Source organism: Mesocricetus auratus, unplaced genomic scaffold (assembly GCF_017639785.1).
Source record: "Mesocricetus auratus isolate SY011 unplaced genomic scaffold, BCM_Maur_2.0 Super-Scaffold_100006, whole genome shotgun sequence".
Classification (NCBI taxonomy): Eukaryota; Metazoa; Chordata; class Mammalia; order Rodentia; family Cricetidae; genus Mesocricetus; species Mesocricetus auratus.
The window spans coordinates 27,995,235-28,007,235 of record NW_024429190.1 but is presented as its reverse complement, the minus strand read 5'-3'; the positions used below and the strand labels follow the sequence as shown (position 1 = coordinate 28,007,235).

At 37.7% G+C, this 12,001-nt stretch overlaps 1 protein-coding gene across 4 annotated transcripts in view; it reads right to left on the bottom strand.

The window, feature by feature from the left end:
• Positions 1-12,001, bottom strand: part of Slit2 (slit guidance ligand 2) — a 313,096-nt gene that overhangs the window by 16,791 nt on the left and 284,304 nt on the right. For all 4 annotated transcript variants that reach the window (XM_040747061.1, XM_040747063.1, XM_040747062.1 and 1 more), the window contains one exon: positions 11,548-11,678. In XM_040747061.1, coding sequence (XP_040602995.1) covers positions 11,548-11,678 — 131 coding nt within the window. The remainder of the gene's footprint in view (positions 1-11,547; positions 11,679-12,001) is intronic.

Sequence of the window (12,001 nt, the reverse complement as noted above, 5' to 3'; positions counted from 1 at the left end):
GCTCATCTTTCTATTTCGTCTCTCTGCTCATCAGGACATACTAACAATGGCATTTTTATATTTATGCAATCTACCAGTTGGAAAGTATTTCAATAGCTTAATGAGAACAAAAATTTTAAAATACTTTTCCTTCCTTCCTTTTCTTTTTTGTGACAATGGGCTCAAGTTGTTTTGCCTTAAAATATTTAAATATCTGGTGACAACCAACATGCAATGAAAGAGAAATCTTGGAGGAGATAAGAAAAGCTTGTCATCTCGAGTTGATATCTTCATCCTGGACACCACTCAGCCATAGTGGAGATGATAAAAATAATATGTATTTTAAAAGAGCACTTCTACCTAGCCTTTTAAACTAAAGGGAGCAGGAAGTTAAGTGAGATTAAAAGTATTTATGTCTAATTCATGCATTGGATTTTTTAAGATGAAATATTTCCAGACTAGTTTTCTAAAGGACATATTTTCATTAATATTTGGAAGTAGATTCAATCAAATAAAATATACTGAAATGGACAAAAGGGAACTGTAGTCTGTGAGGCACTGGGGTTCTCAGCAGCATCTCTATCCACTGTTGTCCAGAGATGAGGATAATCCACAAACCACCAACAGTACAGGTACTAGGAGCCTACCTTTCAAAGTTTTACAGTTGCATCTGAAAACAGTAATGGTTCTAACCCTTGAAATGAAATGGAAGATGTTTAGAGAGATGATATAACTTGCCCAAAGTTGCATTGCTTATGTTGCCCAGACAGCATGTGAGAATGGGTGTATAAAAAAAAGCAATTTATAAATAGCAGCAGATGGATTTTACAAAGTTGTCATTTTCTTAGAAAAGGGACCATTGTTAAACCAAAGAAAACATTTTTTATTAAAAACAATGTTCTCTTTATCTAGACTAGAAAATATAACTTTGAAACAAAACATATCAGTCTATGTCTAACCATGTAAAACCATTATCCTTTCGTTAATTTATTTGAAACACAAGTGATTTTTTTAACGTAAAAAATAATACTATAGGAACAATCACTGGATGTTTTTCTCTAATATTACAAAAATAAACTCCATTTTAATCAAAGTTGAGAAGGAATCAATCAAATGATAAAGTGTACTTGATTTAAAACATTAATTTCCACATACAATTTCCCCAAGAGCAGGAAACAATACATACTGCAGAAAATGTTGCTCACCAAAGTGAAATTTACATGACATAAATCATAGCAAGGAAACCAAACACAAATAAGAACAATTATCTAAGACAAGAATATTTAGGCTACAGAGCTCCCCTCCCAGAGGGATCCAGGCACCCTAGATTCCTGGTCTTCTCTTCCACCAACGAGACCAGAGGGCCAGGCAAACCAGGCTCTATATCCAGGCCTGCCTTCCAGTGCCTCAGGACTGCCACAGAGCCTTCCTTCTTGGTGGGAGAAATGCACCCCAGATTCCTGCTCTTCTCTTCCATCAACAGGGCCAGGGGACCGGGTAAACAAGGCCCTATATCCAGGCCTGTGTTCCAGTACCTGGGGACTGCCTGGAGACTGCCAGTGAGCTTTCCCTCCCTGCAGGAGCCTATGCACCCCAGTTTCCTGGTCCTCTCCACCCACTGGACCAGTGCCTACAGACTACCAGTGAGCCCACGCACCCCAGTTTCCCTGTCTTCTTCTCCACCCACTGGACAAGGCAATTTGGGGTCTGTTTCTGGGCGCAAGCTCCAGTGCCTGGAGACTGCCACCGAGTCTCCCCTCCACGTGGGAACCTATGTATCCCAAATTCCTGGTCTTCTCCACCCACGGGACCAGGACAGGACCAGGAAGAGGAGAACTACTAGAGTATTGGACTAGCTTGCACCCACAGAAAGGGAACTCTGGTCTCCTATCCACCAGACCAGTAAGGGGCTCTTTTTGCACCCACTAGAAGAAGGGATGGGAAACAGAAAATACCAAAACACACTCAGCAACAGAAAAACAAATATGACAAAGCCAGATTCTAGAGACTCCACACCAGCAAGAATCCAACATTCCAATGCAAATGAAGCAGAAGAAAATGACTTTAAAAACAACTTCATAAAGATGATAGAGGCTGTAAAAGAGGATATAAGAAAATCCTTCAAAGAAATGGAAGAAAAAACAAACCAAAAAATGCAAGAAATGGAAGAAAAAGCAAACCAAAAAATTAAAAAAATACAACAAATGGAAGAAAAGACAAAGCAAAACATTGCCTGAAACAATTCAAACATTGCAAGAGTTGAAAACTGAAATAGAAACAATTAAAAAAAACACACAATTTGAAGGAAGGCTGGAAATAGAAAAGCTGGGCAAACCAACATAATGCAAGAGATGGAAGAGAGAATTTTAGGTGTTGAAGATACACTAGAAGAAATTGATTCATCAACCAATGAAAACCTTAAGTCCAACAAATCCCTAACACAAAACATCCAGGAAATATGGGACATCATGAAAAGACCAAACCTAAGAATAATAGGTACAGAAGAAGGTGAAGAAAACCACCTCAAAGGGGCAGAAAATATATTTAACAAATTATAGACGAAAACTTTCCCAACCTAAAGAAAGATATGCCAATGAAGGTACAAGAAGTTTAGAGAACACCAAATAGAGTGGACCACAAAAAAAGTCCCCTCGCCACATAATAATCAAAACCCCAAACATGCAGAATAAAGAAAGAATATTAAGAGCAGCTAAGGAAAAAGGTCAAGTAACATATAAAGGAAAACCTATAAGAATTACACCTGAGTTCTCCATGGAAACTATGAAAACCAGAAGGTCCTGGATAGATATTCTACCAACACTAAGAGATCATGGATGCCAACCCAGAATACTATACCCAGCAAAGCTTTCAATCACTATAGATGGAGAAAACAAGATATTCCATGACAAAACTAGATTCAAGCAATACATATCCTCTAACCCAGCCCTAAAGAAAGTTCTGGAAGGAAAACTCCAACACAAGGAAGTTAACTACAATCAGAAAAACATAGACAATAGATAATCCCACCTTACCAACAGCCAAAAGAAAAAAGGGGTGGAATTCCATACTTAATTCCTCCACCACCAGCCATTCCAAATCAAAGAAGAATGAGCAATTAATGGTCACTAATATCCCTCAATATTAATGGTCTTAACTCACCCATAAAAAGACACAGGCTAACAGATAGATTCGAAGACAGAACCCATCCTTCTGCTGCATACAAGAAACACACCTCACCCTCAAAGACAGACAAAACCTCAGAGTTAAAGGTTGGGAAAAGATTTTCTGATCAAATGGACCCAAGAAACATGCGGGGGTAGCAATCCTAATATCTAACATATTAGACTTTAAAATAAAATCAATCAAAAGAGATGAAGAAGGTCATTATATATTCATCACAGGAGAAATCCACCAAGATGAAATTTTAATTCTGAACATCTATGCCCCAAAGACAAAGGCATCCACATTCATAAAAGAAACATTACTAAAACTCAAAATCACATATAAAGCCCCACACACTTATAGTGGGGGACTTCAACACCCCACTCTCACCACTAGACAGGAATAGCAGAGAGAAACTTAACAAAAAAGCAAAGGGTCTAATAGAAGTTATGACCCAATTGGGATGAACAGTCATCTGTAGAACATTCCACCCAAATAAAAAAATATACCTTCTCAGCACCACATGGAACCTTCTCAAAAATCGAGCACATACTTGGCAACATATCAAAACTCAGCAGCTACAAAAAAATTGAAATAACTCCATGCATCTTATTAGACCACCACACGTTAAGATTAGAATTCAACAACAACACAAATTGCAGAAACCCTACAAACTCATGGAAATTGAATAATGCACAACTGCACCATTCCTGGGTTGAAGAAGAAATAAAAAAAGAAATTAAAGACTTTCTACAATTCAATGACAATGAAGACACAACATACCCAAACCTATGGGACACTTTGAAAGCAGTGCTACGAGGGAAGTTCATAGCACTAAGTTCCCACAAGAAGAAACTGGAGAATAGTTACACTAGAGAATTCACAGCACAACTGAAAGCTCTAGAACACAAAGAAGCAAACTACCCCAGCAGGAGTAGATGCCAGGAAATAATAAAACTGAGGGCTGAAATCAATAAAGTAGAAACTAGGAAAACAATACAAAGAATCAATGCAACAAAGAGTTGGTTCTTTGAGAAAAATCAACAAAATAGACATACCTTTGTCCAAACTTACCAAATGGCAGACTGTGAACATGCAAATTAAGAAAATCAGAAATGAAAAGGGGGACATAACAATGAACTATGAGGAAGTTCAGAGAATCATCAGGTCATACTTTGAAAATCTGTACTCCACAAAATTTGAAAATTTAAAGGAAATAGACAATTTTCTGTATCGCTATCACTTGTCAAAATTAAATCAAGAACAGATAAGCAATTTAAATAGACTTATAACCCCTATGGAAATAGAAGCAGTCATCAAAAGTCTCCCAAACAAAATAAGTCCAGGTCCAGATGGCCTCAGTGAAGAATTCTACCAGAAAATCAAAGAACCGCGTATACCAATTCTTCTCAAAGTATTCCATGCAATAACAGCAGAAGGGTCTTTGCCAAACTGTTTCTACGAGGCTTCAATAACCTTGATACCCAAGACACACAAAGACACAACTAAGAAAAAGAACTTCAGACCAATATCACTCATGAACATTGATGCAAAAATACTCAATAAAATACTGCCAAATCGTATCTAAGAACACATCAAAACAATCATTCACCATGATCAAGTAGTGATCCCAGGCATGTAGGGATGTTTCAACATATGAAAATCCATCAGTGAAATCCCCCATATAAAGAAGCTGAGAAACAGAAAATTACACTATCATCTCACTAGATGCAGAAACAGCCTTTGACAAAAATCCAACACCCCTTCATGATAAAGGTCTTGGAGAGATCAGGAAAAATAATAAGGAATATACCCAATCATAATAAAAGCTATATATAGCAAACTAACACCCAACATCAAACTAAATGGACAGAAACTCAACGCAATTCCACTAAAATTAGGAACAAGAAAAGGTTGTCAACTCTCTCCATACCTTTTCAATATTGTACTTGAAGTTCTGGCCAGAGCAATATGACAACAAAAGGAGATCAAGTGTATACAAATTGGAAAGGAAGAGGTCAAATTTTCACTATTTGCAGATGATATGATATTTTACATAAGTGATCCAAAAAAACTACCAGGCAACCCCTACAGCTGGTAAGTACTTTCAGCAAAGTGGCAGGATACATGATTAACACAAGAAAATCAGTAGCCCTATTATACACAGACGATAAAAAGTGCTGAGAAAGAAATCAGAGAAGCATCAACTTTTACAGTTGTCTCAAACAACATAAAATACCTTGGGGTAATGCTAGCTAAACAAGTGAAAGACCTGTATCGCAAGAACTTTGAGTCTTTAAAGAAAAAAATTAAAGAAGACATCAGAAAATGGAAAGATCTCCCATGCTCTTGGATAGGTAGGATCAATGTAGTAAAAATGGCAATCCTGCCAAAAGCAATCTACAGATTCAATGCAATCCCCATCAAAACATGAGCACAATTCTTCACAGACCTTGAAAGAACAATAATCAATTTTGTATGGAAAACAAAAGATGCAGGATACCCAAAACAACCTTATTCAACAAAGCAACATCTGGAGGCATCACTATCCCTTACTTTTTTTTTGCATTTAAAAATAATTCCAATTATGAAAGTAAAATATATTCATTATGGAAAATAAGAAATTACAGAAAATGCATAGCTAAGCAAAAATAAAAATGTAACAGATTCACTAATGTACTCTAGCAATATACAATAGGTGATATTCATTCAGTTTCCAGTGTTATATTTTAAATATCTGTTTGGGAATAACGGATAAAGAAAATGTGGTACACTTACACAACAGAGTACTACTCAGCTGTTAAAAATAATGGCAGCATGAAACTTAAAGACAAATGGATAAAATTAGAAAACAATCATTCTGAGTGAGGTAACTCAGACCCAGAAAGACAAACATGGTATGTACTCTCACTCATAAGTGGATATAAAGTAAAGAATAACCATGCTACAATCCACAGACCCAGAGAGGTTAGACAGCAAAGAAGGCCCAATTGGGAAAATCAGATCTCTGTGGGAAGGGGAAATAAACAGATTTCATGGGTGGACTGGGTGTTGATGGGGATAGAAAAATAAGGGATCATCAGGTAGGGGAGTACTAAAAGAGCTGACTGGAAAGGGGGGCATTTCAGGCACTATCCCTTACTTTAAGCTCTATTACAGAGCTGTAGTCCTGAAAACATCTTGGTATTGGCACAAAAATAGACAGGTAGATCAATGGAATGGAATTGAACACCCTGATATGAACCCATACATGTATGAACATCTGATCTTCGTCAAAGAAGCTAAAAGTATACAATGGAAAAAGAAAGCATCTTCAACAAATGGTGCTGGCATAACTGGATATTGGCATGTGGAAGAATCTGACTAGATCCATGTCTATCGCCATGCACAAAACTTAAGTCCAAATTGATCAAAGACCTTAACATATGGATCAAAGATCTCAACATAAATCCAGCCACACTGAAACTTTTAGGAGAGAAAGTGGGAGATACTCTTCAACGAGTTGCTACAGGAGTCTACTTCCTAAACATAACACCAGTGGCACAAACACTAAGATCGACAATTAACAAATGGGACCTCCTGAAACTAAAAAGCTTCTGTAAGGCAAAGGACACAGTCAACAAGACAAAAAGGCAGTACACAGAATAGGAAAAGATATTCACTAACCCGACATCTGACAGAGGGCTGATCTCCAAAATTTACAAAGAACTCAAGAAGCAAATCTCCAAAACACCAAAGGATCCAATTAAAAGGTGGGGTACAGAACAAAATAGAGAATTCTCAATAGAGGAGGCTAAAATGGCCAAGAGACACTTAAGAAAGTGCTCAACATCCTTAGCCATCAGGGAAATGCAAATCAAAACAACTCTGAGATACCATCTTACTCCTGTCAGAATGGCTAAAATCAAAAACACTGAAGACAATTTATGCTGGAGAGGATGTGGAGAGAGGGGAACACTCCTCCACTGCTGGAGGGAGTGCCAACTCGTACAGCCTCTTTGGAAATCAGTATGGAGATTCCTCAGGAAAATGGGAATTAATCTACCACAAGACCCAGCAATTCCACTCTTAGGCATATATACAAATGAGGCAAATTCATACAACAAGGGCATCTGCTCCACTATGTTCATAGCAACATTATTTGTAATAGCCAGAACCTGGAAACAACCTAGATGCCCCTCAACTGAAGAGTGGATAGAGAAAATGTGGTACATTTACACAATGGAGTATTACTTAGCAGAAAAAAACAATGGAATCCTGAAATTTGCAGGCAAATGGATGGCACTAGAAGAAACCATCATGAGTGAGGTCACCCAGTCAAAAAAACCAAACAAACATGGTATGTACTCTCTCATATATGGATTTTAGACATAGATCTGGGGAGTGCTAACCTACAATCCCACGGCCAGAGAGTCTGGGGAACAGAAACTTCATCCAATGGCTGATGGAAGCAGATTCCCACAGCTAACCAGTGAGCTGAACTCAAGGAACCCAGTGACAGAGAGGGAGGACTGATGAGCAAAGTGGTTAAGACTTGGATGGTTTAACACCCAGAAACAGTTGCTCTGACAAGGGTTAGCTCTTGAATCCCAGACTGCTGGCTGAGAATCCAGCATGGGACTGATCAAGACCCCCTGAATGTGGTTGTCAGTGAGGAGGTCTAGGCAATCTATTGGGCCTTGGGTCAATATTTATCCCTGTCATATAGATGGACTTTGGGTGCCCATCCAACAATCAGAGATACACTCTCAGTCTGGACTCTTGGGGGAGGGTCTAGGCCCTGCCCTAGATGAAATGACAGACTATGGACACCCCCATGGAGGGCCTCACCCACTCTGGGGAAATGAGGAGGTTTTGGGTGGGGTAGGTGTGACGGCATGGGAGGGAAAGGGAGAGGGACCTGGGATTGACATGTGAAGCAATCTTGTTTCTAATTTAAATTTAAAAACAAATATTAAAAAAAGAATATTTAATTATGTCTTTTAAAGCAACAGCATGTGCTTTTAAGAATGTTATAATGAGCTGAGAGGAAATATGATTTGAACATTTAACTGAGGATTAAGTAACTCACAAGAGCTGATTGCACTGGTGCTATTGATGAGTTTTTTTCCTAAAGCATTGATGAAGTGTAGTCTTCCTTCACAACTATGAGAAAAGGGGGAGGAAGCACAAAGTCTGTGCCATTTTCCCACTGATGGAGATAAGCCACAAAATCAGAGCAGTGTTGAACTTCACCGTGGACACAGAATGAAAGAGATGATTAGAAACACACCCACCCCACCCTGGATGCCTCGAAGCCATTCGGTGAATAAAGAATGTGATGGACACTTGGCCTTGTACTGAAGATTTTTTTAAATGTAATTTTGGGTAATTCTGAATCTATGATGCCAGTAGTTATTATTTTTAATTTACATTAATTGTCAGGATATTTTGCTTATTTTGCTTCCCAGCACAATCTCACAAGGACAACACTATATTTATTATCTACATACTTAGGTGAAGACCTGATGGTGATGACACATGTCTAATACAGACTTTCCAGGGCATAATTCTTTTTCTATTATATCAAGACTTTGTTCAAATGCTGATGACATTCAAATGGTTCAAAACTCAAAATAATGTGCAGTGGCATCCATGTAAAAATCATGCTTCACCCCTCCTTTTTTTATGCCAAACTTTACTTGATGTAAATAATGGGGATATAAGTATTTGTATTCCTTTACTCTCTGCTGACACTGTCGATACATTTTTCTTTGTTTATTTTTTGATACAGTGTCTCTCTATCATGTGGCCCTGACTCTTCTGAAACTACTTATGTAGATCAGACTGGCCTTGATCTTACTTGCCTGCCTTTGCTTCCCAAATTCTGGGATTAAAGGCATAGTCTATCACAACCTGCCTTCTACTTTTTACTTTAGATTGGTTGTTGTACTGTGGTGATATATTATTTATGATTTAATAAAGCTTGCCTGAAGGATCAGAATGCAATGTTAGCCACAGCCATAAAAGCTGGACAGTGGTGGCACACATCTTTAATCCCAGCACTCAGAAGACAGAGGCAGATGGATCTCTGTGAGTTGGAGGCCACCCAGGGTTACATGAGAGTGAATCAGTCTAAAAGTAACAAAGCTCCTGCTTTCAATCCTAGCATTAGAGAGGAAAACAAGGAAGAAGCAAAGGGTCTCATGTGGGATTCGATTTCCAGTCACAGGGAAGACAGGATCTCCATTTCAGCCTTGGAAAAGAGTAAGAGCTTCTGGCTGGCTGCTTTGTTTTCCTAACCTTTACCTAGAATCCCAGTATCTTGTCTCTGGGTTTTTAATACTCATGTTATGTTATACCTTGATAATCACTCTATTTCTTGCCAAGATTTCCTCATTTTTTTCTTTCCTTCCTGCCTTTCTACCTTTTGGTAAACCATTATTAATTTTCTTGTCATTCAAGAATTTTAAGTTAGTATAATATAATACCTGATCTTTAGGCAAAAGTAATAGCTTTTTCAAATTGCGTGTTTTAATTTGAGAAACAAGAATTAAATGCAACCCGTTTGCCAAGACCTGACTACACATGTCTCTATTATATACTGTTCTGACAGAAATACGAGCTTTTAGTTTTAAATGGAGAGTGGAAAATATGCAACATAGTATTTTTTTTATAATTGTCACAGAACACATGTTGTTTTAATTGAGGCAAACAAAATGGCCATGAACATAGAATCAAACAAATACAAAATGCCCATTTCAGTAAGTTTTCATCTGGGTAAAATCACTTGGATTCCTCCAACTTATCCAGAAATATTTTGGTATATTTTATGTGAACTCTAACTTTAATAGGCCAACACAAGAATCTTTACTATGGTTTGGAAGCGTTCTATACTGCATTATTGTCATGAAAAAGCAAAAAATAAAATAAAATAAACCACAAACTTATGAAATCTTTTTATGGGCTGAAGCATTATATAATTTGAAGTTTAATGATACATAAAATGTTGGCAGTAACTCATCAAAATTTGGAGGTGAAATAACCATTGTATTCCACTTGAAAACCAATAATTATGTGTCTGTTTCCATGCTTTAAATAACCCTAAGAGGGCTAGCTCACCACCAGCAGAACTGATCATAATCCACTCATGGCTACAATTGGCATCTACTTTCCTAGAATTGTCTATGAAGGAGCCAATAAACTACTGAGGCTTTGAAATACATTATATATGTACAGATAACACCAATAAGATTGAGATCACTTACTATATGTCAGAGTCAACACCCAATAACTTGTAAAGTGTATTTGGTCTAGAGATGCATTTTGTTCATAAATATGGTGCTATAAATACGAATCAATCTGGGCATGATGCCACAGGCCTTTAAACCTAGCACTCAGGAGGCAGACAGGTGACTCTCTGAGTCCCAGTCCAGTGTGATTTACAAACAGAACTCCAGCACAGACAGTATTAAACAGAGAAACTCCTTCTCAAAACAACAACAATGTAAATCAATATATAAAGGAGAGAAAAACTCATACTTAGAAAATAAATGAACGATAGACTTGGAACAATCATTTTTACATGACAGCACCCAAGGAGAACTGAGTGGAAAGAAATCTGATTTTAGTTGCCTCCCATCACAAACACTTCTATTACATTGCCTACATCAAAACTCTTTTATCATAGAGGAATATATAGTTATAAAAACAGACCTTTTAAAGAATGAGCATAGTGCTTCTCTAAAGTTGACTTTCTTAATTCACTTAAGTTATCTGCCTAGAAAAAACTATGCATTAACTTAGGATCCCTGATCTACAGATTTCTACCATTATTTTCACATGTGCAAAAATGTTTGCTGGATTACTGAGGATTATTAATACTAATGAATTATAAAGTTATTGGAAAAGCTTGAGTATGTCATTTAATCCACCAAAAAGTATCTAACTTCCAATGCCACCTTGTTGAAGGGTAGGGAAGCCACAAGGTCATTAGGTCATCAGGGCTTGCCCTCACCTGCATAAAGCCTGAAGCTTCAGGGAGTGGGGTAGTTAGTATGAGTGCGTCCCTAATGAAGGGACTGGCCAGCCCTCTTCCCTTCCCATCTCTCTGGCATGTCGGTTGTTTCGTTTGTTTGTTTTGCCCTTTTGCCTTCCACTCTAAGAAGATACTGCTAAAAGGTACTTCTTTGCAAGATGTGGGTGTCCTTATCCTAGATTTTAAAGTTTGCAAATTATAAAAAAATAAATCTCTGATTTTTATGTTACTTAGTCTCAAGTTCCCTGATATAGCAGTTCATAAAGAACTAAGCCACCTGCTATCACCAAAATATTTCCAGCCCCTTCGCATTATAGAATTGTAGAAGAGAAACAATTCTTCATTGAGTAAGTTTTTTTCACCTTTACCAGTATTTGAGAGATCTTCACCTGTAAATGGCCGAAGCTGGGTGAGAGCCGGTGTCATAGCTGGCTCGAACTCGCCCTCGATAGAGTTCCACAGCAATGTGGTCTTTGTCTCCCTTATACAGAAGGATGCCGCTGTCTTCATCTGTGGCAATCTAGTAGGAGGTAGTCCTGATGTTAGGATGCACAGTCAACCAAATGCATTCATCCAAAGAAACAGGCTGCTAAGTGAATCATGGCTTTCCACTAAGGTTTGTTTTGGGTCTATGAGAAAATAAGGCTTGTTGAAATTACTGCTTAAAGGCAACCTGTCTTGGAATTGTGTTGTAAATAAATAAAAAACCTTAAGAAAAGTAACAGATACTTAAGGAAACCTCTTAGATGTCATGTCAGAATTGTCTTTGCTGGAAATGTTCATGTATCTGTAGTTTTGTTTTGCTAGGAGCTTTATTATTTACATATCCTAAATGTGATTATA